Source organism: Hippocampus guttulatus, chromosome 2 (assembly GCF_054856545.1).
Source record: "Hippocampus guttulatus isolate MCC_2025c chromosome 2, RoL_Hgut_1.0, whole genome shotgun sequence".
Taxonomy (NCBI): Eukaryota; Metazoa; Chordata; class Actinopteri; order Syngnathiformes; family Syngnathidae; genus Hippocampus; species Hippocampus guttulatus.
The window spans coordinates 27,918,632-27,941,533 of NC_141262.1; the positions used below are offsets into that span (position 1 = coordinate 27,918,632).

The 22,902-nt window shown below is 46.4% G+C and overlaps 2 protein-coding genes and 1 pseudogene across 3 annotated transcripts; 2 read left to right on the forward strand and 1 right to left on the reverse strand.

Moving 5' to 3' along the window:
• The first annotated feature begins 248 nt into the window (after window positions 1-248).
• LOC147209374 (intraflagellar transport protein 57 homolog pseudogene) lies at window positions 249-1,658 on the forward strand (annotated as a pseudogene).
• Window positions 1,659-3,294: 1,636 nt separating this feature from the next.
• Window positions 3,295-11,483, forward strand: LOC147209375 (equilibrative nucleoside transporter 2-like). 2 transcript variants are annotated; one of them, XM_086105230.1, is made up of 13 exons: window positions 3,295-3,540; window positions 4,706-4,837; window positions 4,912-4,993; window positions 5,828-5,970; window positions 6,884-7,023; window positions 7,101-7,235; window positions 7,334-7,431; window positions 7,507-7,576; window positions 7,978-8,174; window positions 9,344-9,467; window positions 9,544-9,629; window positions 9,803-10,002; window positions 10,164-11,483. In XM_086105230.1, exons 2-13 carry the CDS (start codon window positions 4,800-4,802, stop codon window positions 10,273-10,275), a joined length of 1,425 nt encoding a protein of 474 aa, XP_085961356.1. In that variant the 5' UTR covers window positions 3,295-3,540; window positions 4,706-4,799; the 3' UTR covers window positions 10,276-11,483. The 2 variants fall into 2 exon arrangements, with proteins under 2 accessions (XP_085961356.1, XP_085961357.1); XM_086105231.1 differs by having other exon boundaries at window positions 4,780-4,837.
• A 528-nt stretch (window positions 11,484-12,011) lies between these two features.
• On the reverse strand, window positions 12,012-20,665 carry LOC147209376 (serine/threonine-protein phosphatase PP1-beta catalytic subunit). Its single transcript, XM_086105232.1, has 8 exons — window positions 20,352-20,665; window positions 14,525-14,656; window positions 14,213-14,443; window positions 14,033-14,137; window positions 13,869-13,940; window positions 12,607-12,758; window positions 12,400-12,534; window positions 12,012-12,318 (listed from the first exon to the last, which is right to left on the reverse strand). The coding sequence occupies exons 1-8, from the start codon at window positions 20,401-20,403 to the stop codon at window positions 12,214-12,216; spliced, it is 984 nt and encodes a 327-aa protein (XP_085961358.1). The 5' UTR covers window positions 20,404-20,665; the 3' UTR covers window positions 12,012-12,213.
• Window positions 20,666-22,902: the final 2,237 nt, after the last annotated feature.

Here is a 22,902-nt window from a genome sequence, read left to right on the forward strand (position 1 = left end):
CTAATAAAGTTTGGGTCAGTAATCGAGTCAGCTAGCAAAACGACTAACGGAAATGAACTGTGTACGCTAAAAGCGCAAAAACAATCACTTAAAATACTTGGCGGGCGCGATAGCAAGGCTGCTAGCTAACACCGTCTGGATTACTTCCCTTCCCGCCACTCAACTGCTGCAAGTCCAGCGAACAAGCGCTGTGACATCATAAACAGCAGCCCACACAACACTTCTCAACAGAGACGACAACCACTTTGATGACATCACCGCGGTGCGGCGGCGCACCTCTCCACAGAGATGACAACCGCTCTGTAAACATCGCAACAAGGCGACGGCTTGCCGCTTCGCTAACAGAGATGACAGGCCTTTTCTCTTCTCTTCGATCAACATCAGCCAAGCGGATCCGTTGTGCGCCGGGTGCACACATGGCACACCACCGCCGCGGTGACGAGGATGACCGCGGGCCCGGAGCAGCCTACCAGGCCTTTGTGGCCATGGAGCGTTTGCTGGACAAGCTGCACATTTTAAACTACCAAGACGAAGTCCTGGCCAAACACAACATGAGGAACTTGACCAGGCATTATTTTGTGTCCAGTCCCTACCTGGAGTCCAACCCGGGGGAGCAGTTCTACATGTTCACCATCATCGCGGCGTGGCTCATCAATGCGGCGGGGAGGCCGTTCGACGAGCGTGTGGAGTACGGCGAACCCAGCGCCACCATGTCGGACATTCTCGCCGAACTGCGAGCGTTTGGCGTCCGTGTGGACTTCCCGCCCTCCAAACTCCTGTCGGGTTCGGGCGAGTACGTGTGCTTCGTGTTGGACAGGCTAGCCGAGGAGGCGCTTAAGAAGAGGGGCTTCTCTTTCAGGAGTCCGAAGTACGCAAGAGAAGACTCGGAAGAACCGTTTGCGGTGGAGGAAGACATCGAGCTTCATGTCGAGGAGGAGGTGATGGAGGAGCTGGACGACGACGAGGAGCATGCTCTGGACCTGGAGGCCTTGAAATTACGAAGCGCTCACCCCGAAGCCAAGATGTCCTGCGTCAACACGGAGATCCTGCAGTCCATGGTGGACGCGGCGGAATGGTACCTGGAAGTGGAGCGCGTACTCCCGCAGCTCAAAGTCACCGTCAAGAACGACAACAAGGACTGGAGGATCCACGTGGAGCAGATGCACCGGCACCGGGACGGCATCTCGTCCTCGTTCAAAGAGGCCAAAGGCTATCTGGAGAGGCTACAGGAGGACATCGGGAAGACCTTGGAGAAGGTCCGCAGTCGCGAGAAGTACATCAACAACCAGCTGGAGCACTTGATCCAGGAGTACCGCAACGCTCAGGCTCAACTGGGCCAGGTCAAGGAACAGTACCGGCAAGCCAGTGAGGGACTGACGGAGAAAGCGCGCATCCTGGCCGAGATGGACGACGAGCTGAAGCGGGTGAAGCAGGAGACGGAAGAGAGGAACAGCAGCGTGTCGGACGGCGCGCCCCTCGTCAACATCAAGCGCTGCATAGCCACCCAGAAGCAGGAGATGGTCCAGCTGGAGAAAATGATTGCCAGCCAACGTTTGCAGATGAAGAAATCCAACAGTTTACGGGACACGCACGCCGCCGTCTTTCCGGAGCAAACGTACTTTTCACACCACCCGCACACGTGGACTTGGGATTCTTGAAACTTAGCCAAATCCTTGAGAAATGTCTTATTTTGACAAGGAGGTGGGACACCCATTAACTTGGGTACTTCATTCATTTATGCAAACTGGTTTCATTTTATTTTTTAAACTCTGGCAACTCTACATTATATTAATGTATATAAACCAGTGATGCCCAACTTTTTGGGAGCCAAGGAATCTCATCGCACACCAGCAAACACAAATGACACCAAAAGTAGACAGCGCTGGAAAAAACGAAAGGGCTGTTGGCAAAAGATGATAGTTTTGCTCCTCAATTTTTCCATGTCTGTATGTCCCGAAATCATGATAATCTCATCTCAATTTAGCCACAAAAATCCTTGAATTTTGTCCTGTTTTGCTGAACACAACGCTACGGTAAACCTCCATTTATCACAAGGCATAGATTCCAGACCCACCCGCAAAAGGTGAAAAGACGAGAAATACACCAAAATGTTCAAACAATGAAATGAAATGTAGGTAAACAAAAGTCAGCTAGCTTAATGCTAACATGTAAAGTGTAACCTCATAGACGGAGATCTCTGCCTTGGTCGAACGTACGTGATAGGGTTTTGTCAAAGCACTGTCGCGGCTCCTTTTTTTTTTTGTCATTGTGCATGAGAACGTTAAAATGCTCCTCATGCCCGATGTGTGTGCAAAATTTTGTTTTGTTTTTTGGTGCATGTTCAGGCCCTCAAGTGATTCATTATGCAAAGAATTAGATCTGCAACTAAAAAGGGCCTCACAGCCCTGGCTAGTTAGTCGAAAAATTGTTGGGGCTACAGAGTAATTTCATGAAAGTTGGCCTTTCGGAAATTAGCATAGAATCAATTTTAAAAATTAACATTACCGGCAGCAACACAGACAGCATACAACATTATTTCGGTTAAATCTCATTTATTTGCAAACTCTTCTGCCCTTGGTCCGTGCTCCTCTGCTTACATTTCAGCGTCTCCCACCAGAGATCCTGTCAGGAGTCGGAGAGAACCAAATCGAGGAGGGAAGGACAAATGTTTGGGGAGATGTCAATGAGAAATGACCTTTTGTCATTGATGTGTGTCCCAAATCAATAAATGCATTTTGCTTTAAGTGCAATTAAACTTCATATATTTCAAACCTGTTCCTCTTCACAACTCTGAATGTTTTTTCCATTGCCCCTCACCAGCTGCCCCCCAAACCCATTGCTCGCACCGTAATTTGGAGTTAACTCTTCTGTGACACTTTATGTTGATTTTCTTAAAGCTAAATTATGTGGCTGTTTCAATGAGCAAACCATGTAATTTCTGGTATGTTTTGCTAGACAGTAAATTTACACTGGGAGGTACGAATAACTTGATATTATTCATCAGCATTTGCCAAATTGCTGCTTGCTGTAAAGTGAATTGAATCCGTAATTATTCTGGACATTAAAATCTCAATTTCCCCTTGCGAGTCCCATTTCGAAATTGACCAGAAAATGCCGGGTGGCCGCTGGATTTAAAAAAAAAAACCTTAGTTGAACAAGTCAAATTTCACGTCACAGAAAACAAAACGAACAATTTATTTATACATAAAGAGAATACAGGGTGAGTCGCGTCATCGCGCGGTATGATGACGCCACGATGACGCGACTGAATGTGACGTCATATCCGAAGTGCTCAGACTGAAAAGTGATCTTGGCGCCTGTGCTGCCTTCAATGATGCGTGGACAAGGAATGGTTGGCCTATTGTGTGTCTTTGTAAATGTGTCTGTTTGAGCCCAAGCCACGCAAAAACAACAACGGTTTCCAGCTGCGACGCCACGAAACCAGGAAGCAATTGGAGGAAGCATTTTTGTGGATTTGTTCACGTCTCTATCTTCGGCGGGAAGGCCACCTGAAGTGACACACGCTTTTTTTCCCCTCAAGTAAGCGCCTTCCCACTCGCAAACCCGCGTAACGTCAATAAAATGTCGTTTTCTTCCTCATAACAAAACCATGTGGGCGTCAAACCTGAGCGAAGGTCGACACGTTTCACGATACGCTCTGCCCAGCACGTTTTCTTTAAATCATTTATTTTACGAAAACGCGTTTTTGAGTTAAAACCCCAACAGGTGTGCTCATAGCAATAGCAAATCAACGATTATCTTGTACAATGGACCCCCGATATTCACTGGGATAGGGCGAACATTGGCGTGGAAATAACGCTTCTTGAGATGTGTTGTTGTTGTTTTTTTTTTTTTTTAAGTCCCCGCAAAATATTTACGATGTGAGTTTTCCACAAAAAAAATGGTGGTGGCAGGCCAAAGACAACCGTATGGGGGGAGAGAACCCCAATCAATGAATCCGAGTAGCTGCAGGGCTCCACTGTGTTTGGTGTTTTGAGCACTAATGTGTTTGTGATGTTGCAACATGATAACTCACTGTGTCTTATTTCTAGTCGTTGAAGCTGACCCTTTATCTTGGCCAAAACTACTGATTTCGTTTTCCTTCCTTTGTTCCTTCTTTCGGACACAATTTTATTGTTTTATTTTATTCAAATTCTTACATCCATCCTTTGCCAAAGACCTGGTCCTTTTGCGCTTACTTCTTTCCTTCGCACCATTTTTTTTTAGTCTTGCATTGTCCTGCTATTTTGTCTTACTTTTTTCCTGACCTCATTCGTCGCTTCCACCCTCAGACCTGCTTTTTATTCAGACACCTCGACATCCTTCTGTCATTTCCTCTTCCTTCCCCCAGACACCTATTTTATTTTGCATCCTTCCTTCCTAAGATTCAGGTGACTTTTTTAAGACTGCCTTCTTATCTTCGACCCATTTTTTAACAAGTGTTTACTTCCTGTTTAAGTAACTTCTGACCATGTGATGCCGTGGGACCCCTTCTCTGAACATAGCTTCTCATTTCCTCCGACATGTGCTGTCTCAGACGAGCAGAGTTGTAAAAGGACAGCATTTTACAACTGTGCGGTTGGCAAAATGTTGGCAAGATGCTTGCCGCCACGCCTTTCCTGGCCCCCTTTTCTGTACTTTTGCACACCTTACATTCTCCATGATGCACACATTGATAGCTGTGTTTTGTCCTCCCGCACTGCAGTGTGAAAAGTGAAAACGCAAGTGACTCTTTTCTGGAACTGTTGTGCTTAGAAGTCCTCGCCTTGTGCCCTTTAGCTTGGCAAGAACACCCCTGCATGAGAATGAAGGGACGGAAAGATGCTCCTTCCGACTGGTGAGTCGGAATTGTATTTGCACTCCAGGCAATGGCACCTTATTCAAATGTGGATATTTGGTATTATGTTACAGGGGCTACTTGGTGGGAATATGTTTCTTCATCCTGGGATTGGGGACGCTGCTACCATGGAACTTCTTCATGACTGCCTCATTGGTAAAAAAGAGAGAAAGGGGGCGATGGAGATGTGTGTGTGCGTGTGTATGCTTTGAAAGGCGCTTATAAATGAAATGTATTATTATTATATGACTGATAAAGATGAATCGTGTGCCTACTTTATTTATATCGCCACTTTCACAACAGCTGCACTTGCCACAAGGCGCTTTACAGAACAGCTAACACAAAAACAAAATACTTCCTATTTTCAGCCTACGCTTTATTTTTGAAGCAGTTATCGATGAAAGAGGAAAGCGTCATAGCGTCCTTTCACCCGTGCGTGCATCAGATACGTCATGCTCAAAATGTGCACACGTCTGCTACAATCTAGTTTGGAAGTAAACAAGAAGCTGTCGCGTCCATTGACGAAAAAAAAGAGATCGGTTCGCTTTTCACTGCTGATACACGTGCGCTGTCGAGAAGGCGCAACCATCAAGCGGAGATTCTTCTCATTTGACGAATGCTGTGGCCAAATTGCTGAAATTAATCCACGATGGGTTCACATCAAGGACAGCCAGCATTTTACAAAAAAAATAATAATAATAAGAGACAAAAACAACAACCCAAAAGCAGAGCTCTTGAAGAGCTCTCGCAGGCGGCTGCCAACTAGCGCCATCTTGATCAACCCCTTCATCTTCATCTGTGTGTTGCTTTCATTTTCTTTGCCCGAAGCTAACAAGTGGCCTTTCACACTTCAAATTGTTTTTAAGTGCATAATGGCAGTCACCCGTATCATCACGAGTTGCCATCGCTTCCTTTCTTCAGTGTCTGTTCCCCTTTTCCAAAATTTGCCGAAACTGGATTTTATTAAAAAAAAAATTCTCCTCTCTGCAGTATTTCCAAGAGCGCCTGAACGCGTTCAACGCCACAGGCGGCAGTGAAAACAGCAACAGCAAGTACTTCAACAGCTGTATGACCCTACTGTCCCAGCTGCCCTTGCTGCTCTTCACCTTGCTCAACTCCATCCTCTACCAGAGGTCGGTCGGGCGGACGGACGTTTTTAGCAGAGGTCACGCGGATGGCAAACCTTTGATGTTCATGAGTCACGTGCCTCACAAACGTCAGGAATTAATATTCCTGCTCATTATTGCCGTGAATGTCATCAGCAGGTTGACCCAGAAAGACAGGAAAAGTCACAGAAACGCTCAGTGGATCAGATTCTCTCCTTTTTTTTTGCCGTTCAGCATTTGATATTAGAACATCATTCACATTAAAACTTGAGGATCAAATTTTTTTCACTTGATGAATTTTTCCGGCCGCGCGGTGGGGGACTGGTTAGCACGTCGGTCTCACAGTGCGGAGGTGCAGGGTTCAATTCCGGCTCCGGCCTTCCGGTGTGGAGTTCTCCCCGTGCTTTTGTGCGTTTTCTGCGGGTATTCCGGTTTCCTCCCGCATTCCAAAAACATGCACGGCAGGCTCTAAATTGTCCCTGGGTGTGATTGAGAGCGCGAACTGCTGTTTGTCGATGTGTGCCCCAATTCATTGATTAATCGACAAATAATCAATAGATGATCTATTATCCAAACCGTGCTGGTTTGCAACCGGAAATGGAACAGCTTATTTTCCTCATCAAATTCCAAAAGGAACTTTAAAATGACAGCTTTTGCAAATTTCTCTTCGTAACGCAGGTGATCTAAATTGTTTTTAGTCCTTCTCATAAAATGATGACTTTTCATTTTAATGGTAAAATTGCATCTCTTACTTTTGGGGTTGGAATTAGTCTCAACTTCATTTCTTGACCGTAAAATGACAACGTTTCCTCATATACTGCAGCCGATTATGTTCATGCAGACACTGAATTTGCTTTAGCGGACCACATAAAATGATGTAATGGACCCGTTGTGACCCCCGGGGGGCCTCGGGTTTGACACCTTTTGCTGTACAACCCAGGATATCCGAGGCCGTGCGCATTGCCGGCAGCCTGGTTTTCATCCTGTTGCTCTTCATCTTCACCGCCGTGCTGGTGAAGGTGGAAATGGACAGTGACCGCTTCTTCTCCGTCACCATGGCGACCATCTGGTTCATCAACTGTAAGCGGCGGCGGCCGCCGTTTTGCGGGCAGCGTGCGCGACCCTGCTAAAAACTATCTGCGGCCCTCCTCCCGCAGCATTTGGCGCCGTGATGCAGGCAAGTCTCTTCGGCCTGGTGGGCATGCTGCCCCAGAAGTACAGCGCCATCTTCATGAGCGGCCAAGGCCTCGCTGGCACGTTTGCCGCCATTGCCATGTTTTTGGCCAATGCCAGTAAGCGCACACGCAGATCCTTCTGGTTGCCTGGTAACCGAAAAGGAATGTTCATCAAGTTCTCCTCGGCGCGCTAAACGTGCCCGCTTGTCCCTCAGGTGGTGCGGAATCTCAGTCGGCGGCGCTGGGCTACTTCATCACGCCGTGCGTTGGCACCCTGGTGACACTCTTCTGCTACCTGCTCCTGCCCCGCTTGGTCAGTATATGGGGGTGCTGGGCTCCACTCCTTCTTTTGCGTCCCATTTGTGTAAAAGAAATCGTCTGTGTGCAGGAGTTTGCCCGCTATTATCTGAAGAAGAGCGCCAAATACGAGCCCGGCGCCACGGTTGAGCTGCTTACGGGTGAGCGCTTACGGATGATTTGTCCAATTCCAACATAAAAAGTACTTGTAATTTGCGATGGTAACTTTTCCACCCCTTTCATCTTCGTATGCTGTTCCCGCAAAGAATTTGTGGTATAACGACATGTCTTTTCATCTTGACGGCGGTCATAAAGCTGTCAGCGATGCACCGACCTTGAAAGGGTCGCACACATTCGACCGTCTGCATCCATTCCTGTTGACTTAACCACTTAAGCCCGTGATTGGGTCCCTCGTTTACTGTGAAATTAAATCAATTTGAGAGCCATTATCTCATTAGGCCGCCACTCACCCGTGTGGAGTCGCGGTGGCGGTCAAACAAAGGCACCGTTTGTTGGGACGCGCGCATGCCACTCTCACTGTCCGTCTGTGTGTGTCGTCAAGCGGAGAGTACGGCGGTGGACAACGGCAAGCTCAACGGCCTCGCAAACGGCTCGGTGGCCGGCGGCCCAAAGAAAGATGGCGTCTCGGAGGAATGTGAAGGCAAGGCCGAGCGGGACAGAAGCAAGGAGGCGTTCCTGTCCGAGGCGCCGGTGGAAAAGAAGCAAGAGAAAGCCTCCCTCATCGAGATCTTCAAGAAGGTGAGCATCGGCGGGCTTCTCAAAGGGGAGCGCTGTGAACCTCAGTTGATGCCAAAGGTTACGTGCCAGACCCCAAAATACACATCCTGCGAGACCGCTCTGCAGTTTTAACCCTGCTACACACTTTAAAAACAGTTCAAATTGTTAAAGCACACTTGAACTTATCAGGTGATGTTTTTGTTTTTTTAAGTCATCCTTTGCAAGGTTGTTAAAGAAAACGAACAAAATGAACATTTTTTTTCCCATCCTGCACAAGACAAATCCTCCATATATTGAAAAAAACTAAAATACTAAAAGGTATCATTTTTGAAAAAAAGGAAATTAACTATAATGAAAAATCCCCAAACATTTATAACCCTGGCAGCCCGGTAGTCCAGTGGTTAGCACGTCGACTTCACAGTGCAGAGGTACCGGGTTCAATTCCAGCTCCGGCCTCCCTGTGTGGAGTTTGCATGTTCTCCCCGGGCCTGCGTGGGTTTTCTCCGGGTACTCCGGTTTCCTCCCACATTCCAAAAACATGCGTGGCAGGCTGATTGAACTCTCTAAAATTGTCCCTAGTTGTGAATGTGAGCGTGGATGGTTGTTTGTCTTTGTGTGCCCTGCGATTGGCTGGCAGCCGGTTCGGGGTGTCCCCCGCCTACTGCCCGAAGACAGCTGGGATAGGCTCCAGCACCCCCCGCGACCCTAGTGAGGATCAAGCGGTTCGGAAAATGGATGGATGGATTTATAACCCTGTTCCGAAGCGCCTCTCTTCTCACACAGTTCTCCAAATAAGAAGTCACGTGTGCGTGCTTCAAGCTGTTTGTCATTCTCAGTTGACGTTTACTGCAAAGCTTGACACAAAGCAAAAGAGAATTAAAACATATGTTGCATACATACGTGTGACTATTCAAACACCAAAGCCAAACCATCGAATGGCTGTCTTGACAGAAGTCCTCGAGCCGAATGCTAACATACAAGGCTAATGCTAACATCCAACAGAACTTAGCATCGATTTTCGCCCCCTTAGGGCTTTTCTCATCACCGCAAAGTGCTGAGCCTCCCGTAGGTGTGCGCAAAAACAAACCTGAACCCTTGCGGTGAGGCAGCGCGGTGCTACTCTTCAATTCATACTTGCCTGTGGACTGTAAACATTCGATTTGTTTTATTTCTGGATTGATTTTTGGCAGATTTGGGTGATGGCGTTCTGCGTGACGTTTGTGTTCACGGTCACACTGTCGGTGTTTCCCGCAATCACCGCCGACGTCAAGACGTCATCCCCTGATTTCAAGACGCCGTTAAAAGGAAATTGGGGTATGCCTTTGGGAGGCTTGTTGTTTTTGTTAGTTTTTTCCTTCTAACTGTCCAATGGTGATTGTTCTCCACTCAGACCGTTACTTCATCAACGTGTGCTGCTTCCTGACTTTTAACATCAACGACTGGCTTGGCCGCACGATCACCACAGTGATACGATGGGTGAGAATGAAATGAATGATTTAATGAGTGCCCCCGCCATCTCTCAGTTGAGCGATATTTGACAGTGTAGCCATTTCGTAAAATGCCATCGGATGTGGGAGAGAAATATTCATTCGTTCATTGTCCTTTCGCCTCCGTTGGAATCCAAGTAAAGCATATTTTGGTCTTCTCAGCCCCGCAAGGAGTCGCGTCTCTTCCCGCTGCTGGTGGTCTCTCGCGTGGTCTTTATCCCGCTCCTGATGCTGTGTAACGTCCAGGATCGCTCCTTCCTGCCCGTCTACTTCGCCTCAGACATCGGCTTCACCGTCATCATGGCGCTCTTCTCCGTTTCCAGCGGATACTTTGTTTGCCTGTCCATGTCCTACGCTCCACAGTGAGTCCCAAAAAGCAGAAGCGACGCAAGTCTCGCGCTCTGGTGAATGTGGAAGTGCTGACTAAGTTCAAATAAATTCCGTGAAGTTCATCTAACTACTTCCTCGCGGTGCCCCAAAGCGGCTCACGGTTTGGCTAACGTTGACTCCTTGTCGTCGTCAGGATGGTGGAGGCCAAGGATGCGGAGACCGCCGGATCCCTGATGACCTTTTTCTTGGCTCTGGGTCTGTCCATCGGTGCCGCGCTGTCCTTCCCACTGCGAAAGCTCGTGTAGTCTCTCGCAAAACACACACTGACAAGCACTGCTGACTACAGCGGTGCCTTGACTTTGAGGGTGGCCCAAATTCCAAGTGTCGATGAGAGCCACGGTCGTGATGCACTTTTCGTTGCATCTTTTATCGCGTTTTATCGAGTAGCGCGCAATTTTGCCTCCCTGGTGGAAGGGGGTGTGCTGGAACAATTGCTAGCTTAGTAGAGGAACAAATTAAACTTAAGACAAGGTAACACTATACATACAATAGGAATGAGTTGACTGCTTTTGCAGTTTCTTGAAGTATTTATTTACTTTTTTTTTGGTGGTTGCGGTCTTTTACATTCTTTCAGGGAACGTGTCAATACTGGATATGGAAGGGAATCGTTTTTGTTTCTCGTCGTTCTCCCGCAGTTTTGCGTTTGTCTACATGAAATGTTCATAAGTATCACAGAGCTGAGCCAAATTCTCCCTCGCTTGGCCTCTGTAAAGGCGCAATGATGCCCTCTAGTGGAGCATTTGAGACACCGCTCCACCCAACTTGTCTTCCACAATTGAAACAGGTACCTTCTGCCATTTAGTGTAAGAGCATTTTAATTGTTCTGTCAGGCACTATATGTCGCTGGCATAAATAGATAAACAAAGATACATCGATTGTCTTGAAGACATGAAGTTAAGAGTCCAATTGAGTGAAATTGGACAATTCCCAATCACCGCATTAGATAAACTGCAATATTTGTGGTTTTAATATTTAATATGAATAGCACTTTTTTTTCGCGCAGCATTGAGTTTCTTTATTTTTCACCTGTATTTGCCTGCTAAGCAATGCTTATTTGTGTCCTTTATATTTCTACTGATGCACTGTGCCTCACATTCAGTACATAGACTGATGTTTTACTTTGTTTTAATGCCTTATAGGACTTTCTTTTCTCCAAGTAGAACATTACATATTTTAGTTTTTGGGGAGCAAGGGAGGGGGTTGGTGTCTCTTTCTGTTAAGCAATTTAAAAGTATGGCGAAAAAGATCAAACTACGCCCGTGGGGGGGTTTTGTTGGGAGGGGGTCACAATTGCCCCCCCAAAAATATGCATCGGTAACTATTCTGCGTTTGCTGCATTTCTGCTTCAGCGGTCATGTTTGTGTACTGTACTGTACATGTTTACCGGACCTTGTGGCTTGCACAAGTGTGACTCATGAAACATTTGACTGTAAATAAAGGACTTGTAAAGGTTCATGGTTGTGTGTCTAATGGTGCACATTGGGTACATTTGGGTAGTTTGAAAGATTGCACCCAGGCTTAAGGAAAAACAAAGTGGAAATTCGGGATGTTTTAATTTGAGTCGTTATACGCTAACAGGAATATTTGATTGGACAAGATTCCTTTGTACAATATTTAGTTAAAAGTGTTCCACCTATGCCTGTGGAATTGCGGGATTATATCTCCAGGTAAACCTACTGACAAAACGGCAATACAATCTCATACTTTTTCCATCTTTATTACTGTACTACCAAGGTAAGAATGTGAAATGCGTGTGCTGTTCGGACCCCCACCGGCAGGTGGCGGCAGCAAATTTGCTCTTGCTGTTGACAATGCCACATGGCGGCGCTAATGCACCATTAAGTCCCACAAAAGAACAGGAAAATGTACTGCAGTGGTCCTTAACCTGGGTTCGATCGAACCCTAGGGGTTTTGAATCGATACAATACAGGTGTGTGTGTCTAGATAACAACAAAACACAATAATGACCCCACAGTTGGTGTATTTTGTCACATTTTTTTAATGTTTGAATGTTACATAGATGGGAGAGGGCAACGTTGGGGTAGACGAAGGGCAGTTCAGTGGGAGATAAAGAAAACCTGGGTTGTGTCTTTTGTTTTGTTTTTGTTGTTTTAAACAGTTGGTGGATCTGTGTGCCGCGAGATGCCGACGCTGACGCTCGTTTTCTCTTCGTCGGTCCTCCTTCATCGCTTCTTGGGAGGTTGCGCTGTGCGGGGAGGAGTGACGGGCCGGCCCGAGTTCATGCCGCCGTACTGGTACTTGGCTTTCTTCTCGGAGGGTTTCAGGATCTGAAGAACACAGCGCAGTTTTAAATACACGATGTTTGCGTACCGTGTGCGACTTTCCGTCTGCAGTTCCTGAGCGGGCACCTGGAAGGAGCACATGAGGGTCTCGTCAACGCTCATCATGCCGCCGGCGTTGTCGAACTCGCCGCAGTAGTTGGGAGCCGAGAAGAGCGTCACCAGCTGCCTCTTGGCGAAAAACTCGTAACCGTCTTCAACCACCTGGGGGCGCCGCACGGTCAGTAAATATCCCACGCGCCGAGTTCACGTATCGCATCGCGTCGGGCTTCGAACCTGGTGGGCTCGGCAAATGAGGTCCAGGTCGTGCCGGTTGAGGAACTTGCTGACCACGTCGGCTCCGAACGTGAAGGAGACGCCGCGGTCGTTCTCACCCCAGCCCTGCACATCCTTGTCCGGATCCGACCACAAGAGGTCGCACAATAGGCCTGGAGGACGGTACCGGACAGCTTTGAGTTGCTGCTGTGTGCGCGCGTGTGGCGACGTGCACGCGGTGCACCGCTCCGCAGACCATAAAAGAGGATGTGAGGCAAAAAAAAAAAGGCGGCGAGCACCTCTGACTCCCTTAAAAGGAGAAGAGGCCGCTTTTTATGACAACAAACATGCAGTATTACTCCGACCAGAACTTTTAATAACACAAGACTAATATGTCCGCTCCACTTTCAATTAAGAGGAAATTGTGTCGGGAAAAAAACACACACAAACAAAACAAAGATACAGTACGTGGTGTTGTTGTTTTCTAAGACCTTTAAGCAGTAGGTGGCGCTATGGCAATAACCATCAGAGGGTGTCAAGAGCTCAACGGACCACCGAAGAAGTGAACGCAAAAAGTAAGAACACGCCGGACATTTAAAATGGACAGACGTCATTTCGTTTACTTAACTGGGCGACCTTTTGATGTCAGTAGTTTTACTCCTCACCTGTGGTGCTCATATCCAATAATCGTAAGTAGTTTATGTAGTTAATGTGTTGACAGTCATGTTGGAAGAATTGTTCTTGTGGTCAACATATTTGAAAGGGATGTTGCTAAATGAGGTCTATTTGTTACTGAAAGTTGTTAAATGATGTAAGTGCCATTACTCAACTTATGTTGATCACGTTTTATTTATAGAATATAAGTACATCATAGATTTGTTTTATTTATCTTGAATAGAGAGAGAGATAAGTTTCTACATTCATTTGGTTTTCACTGGGATGATCAAACTCTTTGAAAAGTATCAAATACATTTTACGATTTACAATGCACCTTTACAGCTAAACAGACAGATTTTTTTTCTCTTCCAGACAGACAATTATCATCCATTGGGAAAATGCGTGTGTATGACTCACTGTTCCAAAATTTCCAAACAAATTTCAGGAGCTATTTTTTTGCTAGGTGTTTTTTTGAAGGGGGTTTTGCTTCAGCTAGCATCAGATGTGCTACCCTAACATCAATTCATGTAATATTAACATTTGAGCAATTGCAACTCATATTCAAATGTCTTTAAATTTGACTTGTGTAGCAGCGTGCAAACCTTTTAAAGTGTGTGTCCACCAACCTGTGTCTGGCACGTCTGTGGGTCTCATGATGCGTCTGATCTGCTCCATTGATTGCAGGTCAGGCGACAGACCTGCGTGTGGTACAGTATCACAACAACATGAGCGGCTTCATCCAACGCTCCTTGTCCAGAACGCACCCACGTCCTTTGCCTGGCGTACGTACCTCCATGGCAGCAGAAGATCTTCTCGTCCACAATGGCGGCAATGGGCAGGCAGTTGAAGCAGTCTGTGAAAGTCTTCCACAGCTTGATGTTGAACCGCCGCTTGCCTGGTGGTCAATTAGCGGGGTAAGTGACAACGCGGTACGTCGGCCGACAGCGTCGCCGAAGCGCGGCGTGCTCACATTCGTCGTAGAAGCCGTAGATACGGTTGATGGAGGCGCACTCGTGGTTCCCCCGCAGAAGGAAAAAGTTCTCCGGGTACTTGATCTTGTAGGCCAGTAGCAGGCAGATGGTCTCCAAGGACTGCTTCCCCCTGTCCACGTAGTCACCCAGGAACAGGTAGTTGGCCTCTGGGGGGAAGCCACCGTACTCAAAGAGCCTGAGCAGGTCTGTATACTGCCCGTGGATGTCACCTGCGTGCGGGGAACGGACGGCGCGCCGATTGGTTAAGAACAGGTGGGGTGGGGGCGTGTCGACCGACGGCTGGGGCTCACCACAGATTTTGAGGGGTGCCTCCAGCTCCAGCAGGATGGGCTGACTGAGGAAGATCTCCCGGGACTTGATGCAGAGGCCGCGCACCTCGGCCTCCGTCATCTGGACGATCTTTCCCGGGCGACATCCTCGCACTGGGGGACGTGAGAGCAAAGTGTCAATGGCACGCTTACTCCCCTCCATAAATCCTGAACACGTTCGCTTTTCTTTTGCATCATCTGCTGCTTTTCAAAATGCTATGGAACACGTGGACCCAGGCGTTCACCCTAAAAACAGTTGGGTCCAAAGTAACTCGTGAGTGTTTATTCATAAAAAAACCTCCACACTCCCATAAAAATCGCGGCAAAAGAATAACCAACAAATCCCCCAAAATTTTGTTTGGGTGAACATTATATAGATAGGCGGTGTGGATGTAATTTTTTTTTTGCTATATCTGCCCTGCGACTGACTGGCAACCAGTTCAGGGTGTCGTCTGCCTTCATCCCAAAGTCAGCTGGAATAGGCTCCAGCAACTTGCCGCGACACTGTTCAGGATAAGCAATGTTGAAGATCGATGGATGGATATCTATCCACACACACACACAACCAGTTGGGTAAAAAAAATAAACCAAGTTGGGTGGTAAAAGTGTCCTAACTCAACATTTTTGGTTTATTCGTTTAACCCTCCCAAAAATTGGGTCAAAATGAATTCCAGTTTGGTTTCGGTTTTCGAACAAATCGGTTTTCGAACAGCCTTCTGGAACGGATTATGGTCAAAAACCGAGGTATGACTGTACCAGTTTAAGACAAAATTGGGTTGTTTTATCAAAGAAGAGGTCAAAAGTAACCCAAATTGGGTTAAAACGAGACCAACACACCAAAATTGTGTTTTATTCATTTGACCCAACTTTTGGCGATAAACATACACCCCAAACATTTGGTTCCGTCCCTTGTTCACCCAATTTAGGCTATTTCTGACGAAACTCTTTTTCGAGCGTTGTGGCTTATTCATTTGACGCAACTCAAAAAGTTAGGCGGGTCCCTTTTGAACAAACTTTTTAGGGGTTTCATCGCCTCAAGCACGTGTATGCGCATGCAAAATTAGTCAGCGAAAGAGGTGCGTGTGTGAAAGAGAAAGCCCGGGTGTGTATGTGTGAAAGGCAGACTGGAAGGCTTGTGTGTGTTTTTGAAAGACTTAAGGTGTGTGGGTGTGAAAGAGAGTCGAGAGAAAAGCGAAGGTGTGTCAGGAGCGTGACCTCACGGCCCTCCCTCGCTCTGTTATGCAATGGCGTGCTCGCAGACTGGGCAGCCGGATCAACTGACAAGTCAGGACTGATATAGCACAAACAAACACACACAGGAATCCCCTTTCAGGCGCAGGCGTACACACAAACATACACACACACTTTTTTTTAATTTTTTTTAGCTCTCTTTCACACACAGTGACCTTGACTTTGGGACGTTCCATTGTGAGCTTGTGCCGGGGGTGTTTCCCAGCAGCCGTTGTGACGGTACCAAAAAAAAGTGGACGTCTCATAATACCCCCTCCTCCCCCGACACGAAGCACAGCACATCTCATCACCATGGCAACCCAGCAAGAGCAATTCCCAGCGTGCAAGGTGTCGGCCAACGAAGCCGCAGTTGCTGATTTGCAAACCGAGCGCCTCCGGCAAAAAGGCAAAGGCACACCTGCACCGTCAGCTTTATACACAAATCACACGGCCTCACACAAACCTTTCCTCAAGCTTGTTTTTGGTTCGGAATCACTTTCTTACGGTTGATGGATGAGATCCCATCCATCATTTTCACACCAGTTACCTAAAACGTGCTCGTTTCTCAAGGCCCTACCACGTGTCTCTGACATTAGTCTAATCGGTGACTTGTTCAAAACAAAAACAAAATCATTTCCTGGATACACTACTAAATTAACTGTGACGGTGTGAGTGTGTGAGTGTATTTGGGAGCGTGAAGGAATGTGCGTGCGTGAACCAGCGCAAACGACTCATAAAGGCCCATTTACGAGTCGAACCTTTTTGGTCATACTGTTACTTTCCATTTTTTTCGCTAGTTTTTTTTTTTTTTTACTCCCATGTATTTCACTGTGGGGGAGGAGAGGTCATGAGTTCACATTTGGTTTTCTCCTGCTTGACTGGCCACAGAGGCCAACCATTTTTTCCACTCATTTCGGAGCAGCGGCAGCAGTGTTGGTCTGAAGAGCAAGCCAGGCCATATATGGGCGTCGCTGTACGGCAGCTTTTGAGGAAGTCGGCTGTCGGGACAAAGAGGGAGCGCTGCGAGGCTCCTCTCCTCTCTCAGTTGATGGAATGAGAGCTTGACGAGCTGGCAAAGGGAGCCGCGCGAGCCCACTGGAAGCAACGCATGGGGCGCCGCGTTAGCCGAGCCAAGTGTGTTTCCTGTCCGATGCTTTCCAAATGTATTATGTAGTCGGCGTCCGCGGCGCTGCCATTTGGACCTGCACTATACTGCATGCTGAGTGTTTTTTCGCAGCATATACAATATCTTATCCACAACCGTCAGCACTCGTTGGGTAGCCGGGAATAAATATTTGTTTGTCCGCCTCCTGTACGTCTTCAACACATTTCCCCAAATCAGATGCTGTTTATTTGTCTCGCTATTTTACTAACTGACCGTGTTCGAGCCCCGCAGCGTTCAGCCAAGCAATATCATTTGGCCTCATGAAAGTCACCTAGCTTAATGCTAGCGTAGATTGCAAAACACATTGGCAGGCTATTGCAAAGTAGCATAGGTGTGACTGTAATTACGTAGAAACTTTGGTACTCGGGAAATGATGACAATCAACAATTTAAGTTTATTATCTCATACAATCTTACGCCAATGGAGGTTAGTTGAGCACCTTATCCGCCTCTTCTTCTTGTGTGCTGAAGTACACTGCATCTCTTTTTATTTTTTTAAGTTCCTCCCCACTGGCAAGTATTTAAAATGTTTGAAGTAACATGAAAGTCTTAAGCGGGAGTCCAGTTTAAGAATATGTTCGATGCGCAAAGACAAGTCTAAACACAGTCGTCTGATTAATATTGGGTTTGTGGAATGTGAATTAAGTGGAAAACTCCACCTGCTTGTATCCATCTCAGAGGGCGGCCATTTGGCCACTTGCTGTCGGCTGAAAATGACATCATCGAGCCTCAGGGCTCAGCTTGCTAATGTCACATGACCAAATCCATTAAACAGGTGAACTGTGATTGTCGTCACCTTTGCCTTTCGGGACATGTCATCTTCATTCGACGGCAGGTGAGGCAGTACAAGGCAAAATGGCCGCCCTCTGAGATGGACTAAAACAGGTAAATATTTCTGCTTATTAAATTAACTTCCACAAACTCAACATTAATAACAGTAGTATGTTTAGACTAGAGGGAGCACGTAGGATATCTTGTGAAGAACATTTTTGACTTGACTTTCTCCGAAATGTTTGTAATATGAATGTTCAGATGTAAGGGAGCGCCTGTACAGTGTGGAAACCCTTAAAAAACACACACACATACATACGATTAAACAGCCAATGATAAATGTTTACGGCAGTTGTGAAAGACCTCTAATGGGGGAAAAAGTTTTCTGAATCTGACAGTCCTTCAAATAGGCCCTAACCGTGCATCCACCAAGGTGGAAGAAGGACTCAAGAGTAACTAGGAGGGAGAAAATGCGACACTGAGTCTGCACAGGCCGTTTTATTCTGCCATTGACATTTCCAGAAGAATGGGCATCTTTGTGAGCCCAACGAAACTGAGACAACGGAGTGCCATCTGGAAAGATCGGGTCCAGGTCCTGGCCTGAGCCCCCTTTCCCAGTGACTGTGCCAGGGAGCAAACGCTCCTCGGCGCACAGGCTCCGCCGTTGTTTCCACAACAGCGCGCCGTGCCGGCAATGCAAAATACGCAGCTCCAAAATGTCATCATAAAGAGTCTCTCGGTGTAAACTGGCGTTATAAATGACCGCGGTTGCTCCCAGACATTCGGATTTGTGCACAGGCGGACTGGCAGCCACTTTTTGGCTTCCTGTCCGTATTGCCCCTCGTCACCGCTTGGTTTATTTATTAGGATCACGGACAGCTGTGTGTGCTGACATTTAATAAGACAGCTTTGCGGCTGCGTGTACCCATGCGACCGTCGCCATTGAAACAAAACACCAAAATGTATTTTGGTCAGTTGACGGCGAAGGGATGTACCGTTGTCCGACACCTAACTTGTGGTTGATTTTTATGTGACAATTTTCATTTTATTTATTTTGTTTTGTTTTGTTAGCATACACTAGTGTAGAGTGAACTCCCGCATAGTCGCGGTTTGGTTGCCTCTTGATGACAAGACATTGTGTTTAAGTGAGTTGAGGAGCTTCATGTCGGGTTAAGTCTTCGGTAGAGGTAGTTTTACAGAGTCTATCACCAAATTGAACAACCAGTCACTGAGAAGCACTCAACACACAAACGGTCAGCTGCAATCCTGAGCCAAGAAAAGCCAATGCTACACTTTGATTGGCTGACACCCAAGTCACTCAGGCCAGGCCCCGCCTTTTAAGGCCACACCCATTCAAAGTCACAGACAGTAGTGTAGACTGCGAGGATCAAAATAACATGCATATTTTGGCTATGTCAGATTTTCACTTCTTGTGGGTGGGTCTGAAAACAGGTCACGCAAAACAGGGAATCACTCACTGTATTGTCAGCTTGTAACACTGCGAGAATCAAGTCAATATTGCAATCAATTTTGTAACACGCCCAACCAATCTGGATGATGATTAGGCTGAGCTGAAGTCTTGCACGTGTGCAAACTCTTCAGTATTTGTTCAGCGACTCAGGCCTCCGCGTGTTTACAAATGACACCAAGTGACTGTGTCTCAGCGTTCTGCCTTGAGATAAACAAACCACAGCCGGCCAACATTCTGGGTTGCAGAACCATCCACAATAAAAATCCATACTAGAGACCATCCAAAACAAAAATACATGTGCCAGTGGCGATCATGCCCTGAGTGTTGCCAGCAGCCCTTTGCGTGATTTGAGTGCATTCATTGTGTCAACTCGACTGTGGCTCTCCTTTCCCACATTTGGGCATTACAATAAGTGTGCTGTATAATGGGAATATAGAGGTGGAAAACTGTACACAGACAAATTCTATTAATCCCATGCTTTCTTGTGTAAATATTCGCACGTAAACACAACATGCACAAGTCGTGCCTTCTCTCTTCTGAGCGCCACATCTTGAAAAAATATTTGCTGCTTCTTAAGACTGCTAGAAAATTCAACAGGCGCACATCGGGCCTCAAGTGTGTCCTTCGACCAGAACCAAATAACGGCGCTGACGTCTTCGGCGTACGTTAATAATGACCAAGTCACTCTAACAAGTGGGGTGAACCTGAAGCTGCCGCCCACCACCGTGCTGCGTTCAAGAAACACGATCAACTTATTTAAAAATAGGACGCCAACTTGGCTGGTTTGATTTCGGCACGCTCCAGTGATGACATGACGTGCTATACACTTGTAATGACACATTGTCAGGGGGTGAATAAACGACATTTACCTCACCAAGCGCCAACGGCCGCGAAACGACAACTTTTCGTTGTCACGTAAACGCCACACATCGGTGGCGAATATTTGAGTGCCCGTTTAACAACGTGTGGAGAAACAAATGCGGGATAAAGAGGGGAAAGGGGTGAAGTAAGCTTCAAGGTGCGGCTGTGATTTCACCAGCAAGACATTTTTCTTCCCCACCAGTCCTATTAGCGAGTCGAGCAACGCTTTCAGCTTTTGGCCCCTTGGGCCAAAACAGAGGGACGCAATGTCCACGAATCGCACACAATCCGCGATGAAAGAGACGCTCTTACCCTCTAAAAGCCTGGAAATCAACGAATCCACGTCCAACTCCCCCTCCGCCATTTCTGTTCCGAAGAGCTCGTTTGCGCCGCAGAGTGAAGGAGGCTCGGAAGGTACCGCCTCACTGGCCTCAAACGCACCACCAAGCTTCCCGGCCCAGCCGTTTATGACATGCCTCGCGCTGCCTTTAAAGTCCCTTGCATACGTAAACGCACTCGGGCGACGAGTGGGTCTATTCAATCGGCCACAAGTTGATCGAGAGTGATCCAAAGCGACTAGTTTGGATATGACGTATATATTACATGTGTACGTGATAATTGCAAGGAAAAACTCGTTATGTCCTACGATTGAAGTGAGCCGATGAAGGCACCATTCTGGTTTCTGTCTTGGCAACCATAGACTTCAAAATATACACAGGGCGTGCTTTGATATCAGATACGTCAGAGCTTCCGCCATATTGGATGTGTCTATGGCGCCCCTTGTCTCACTCGTGGCATTTTTACTGTGTGACATTATTATGCACTCGTAGAACGACTACATGTTTGCAGTGAGACACAACTGTTCATTGGTTGACAATTGTGGTACCAGTACTAAAAAAAAAACCGACCACGATTCTTTGTACAGTTTGTTCTGTGGAAATGCCATTATTTCCTTCCAGCCAAGCAAAAAAAAAAAAAAACACAATTTAAAAAATCTGAACCTTTTTAATAAGCAACCTAGCACTTTATAAAAACATCCAATCACTTGCCATATCATTGAATGTCAATAATTAAACAGTTTGCCCAAGTGCCTAGCTTTTACGTTCAAGACATTTGCGTTTCAAAACTTGGAGCATTTGATAAAATTATGTAACTTTTATGTGCATGCTCATAATTAAAAGAATCATTTAAGTATAGTTTTGGTTCGTGTATCTCAGCAGTGTTCGTGTTCAAACTGTGCATATTGTCTTGTTTCACTGGTTTTAGTGGTTTATATTCATGTATGTCAATGTTTTGGTTGGTGAAAAGGTTAGAAACGTTAATTACCTATTGCGCTCTTCAGATGACGTTATATTTACTCGCCTACATCGCCATCTCGTGGGCAAAACATGGAGGCGTTGTTTCCTCGCCCTTCCCTTTCCAGTAAACGCTTTCGTGAAATTGGATCGATACGGTTCACAATACATAATCGATATTAAAGTAGTTACAAGAACGACAAGTGTGGGTGACAATAGTCCTCTCCGCTATTTTGGTCCTCTGTGTTCAGCAACAAAGAATCAACAACGAAACTGTCCCCCAGACGATGACTGAATTCGAGTTGTGGTTTTCGTCTCTCCCACGCACCCATGATCTTTTTCTAATCCTCAAAGTGCGTCATCTGGGTATTTCCGCGCTGTTTTGAGTGGTTGGTGACGAGCCATACAATTTTGGCATCAAGGTAGCCGACAATACAACCGGAACAAGAGAACGTGTTCCGATAAAATAAAAGCCTCGATTTCCTAGTGCTACAATAAGATAAGATAAGATAAGAAAACCTTTATTAGTCTCGCAATGGAGAAATTCCCAATTCACAGCAGCAAAGTTATGAAAGGAAGAAGTAGAACAACAAAATATAGGAGCTGCTGGAAAGGCAGCCACTCTCGCGGCGCCATTTTGAAGTCAAAATAACAAAAATAACACAACACAACACATAGGACACAGACAGTCGTGCAATCTTCACCAATTTTCTGCATACACTTTGATGTCTGAAGCAGTTCTAGATGAAAGAGGAGAGGATCAACGTGTCCTTTCACCAGTGGATCAGAGAGACGTCATGCTGAAAAATGTGCACACGTCTGCTACAAGCTAAGTTTTGAAAGCAAACAACAAAGCTGTAGCTTCCATTGATGAAAAGAGATTAGTTCACTTCTCCTGTCCCACGTAATCCGCTTCAAACTCCAAGCCGCGACTCCCATTTCCAAATCCGCATCGGCGCTCCGCGCTAACGCAATGCTGGCTTCCTGCTCTAAAATTGGGATTGAATCACAGAATGTCTCAATAATCCGGATCCTACATTTCGGATCGAGTTTGAATGTTTTGAAACTGGCTTCTCTTGGAAGAAAATGAAGTTTATAAAGACATTTTACAAGAGAGCAACCAAAGTACAGGTGTGATAACTTAAACAGACTTCACCCCGGAAAGACGTCGATTTGAGAATATTCTCTAATATGAAACACTCAGGCCCAGAATTCTTAAGGGACTCTTCGGCTGAGATTATTGGACCACAGGAGGCTCAACCACTCATTGAATACAAAGGTTCGGGTATCGAGCAGGGCATCTTTAATCAACACCTCCAAGCTCATTGATTGGCCTTTGGGTTGGCTGACTTCTCCCTCTTTCTCTCGATCGTGCGATTGCAATCGTTTGTCTTCTTTTTGGATAGTGTCACATGAAAGGGTTGTCTCCTCTGAGAAAAGTTGGAGAGTAAAAAGTTTAAGGAAGATCAAATTAAAATCACCTGCAAAGATAGCAGTTAAATTGTTTCTCTGGTATGAATTTAAGCAGACTGCGTGCTATTGTTGTGAGTTAGCCAAGGATCAGATGA

Bases quoted from the DNA above. Each gene is read 5' to 3' on its own strand.
- LOC147209375 (XM_086105230.1), top strand. From the start codon at position 4,800: ATGAGAATGAAGGGACGGAAAGATGCTCCTTCCGACTG. The intron at 4,994-5,827 runs GTAAAAAAGAGA...TCCTCTCTGCAG, and splicing joins TCTTCATGACTGCCTCATTG to TATTTCCAAGAGCGCCTGAA. The intron at 7,432-7,506 runs GTCAGTATATGG...GTCTGTGTGCAG, and splicing joins ACCTGCTCCTGCCCCGCTTG to GAGTTTGCCCGCTATTATCT.
- LOC147209376 (XM_086105232.1), bottom strand. From the start codon at position 20,403: ATGGCGGAGGGGGAGTTGGACGTGGATTCGTTGATTTCCAGGCTTTTA. The intron at 14,657-20,351 runs GTAAGAGCGTCT...CACGTCCCCCAG, and splicing joins GATTTCCAGGCTTTTAGAGG to TGCGAGGATGTCGCCCGGGA. The intron at 14,444-14,524 runs GTGAGCCCCAGC...CCCCGCACGCAG, and splicing joins GGCACCCCTCAAAATCTGTG to GTGACATCCACGGGCAGTAT.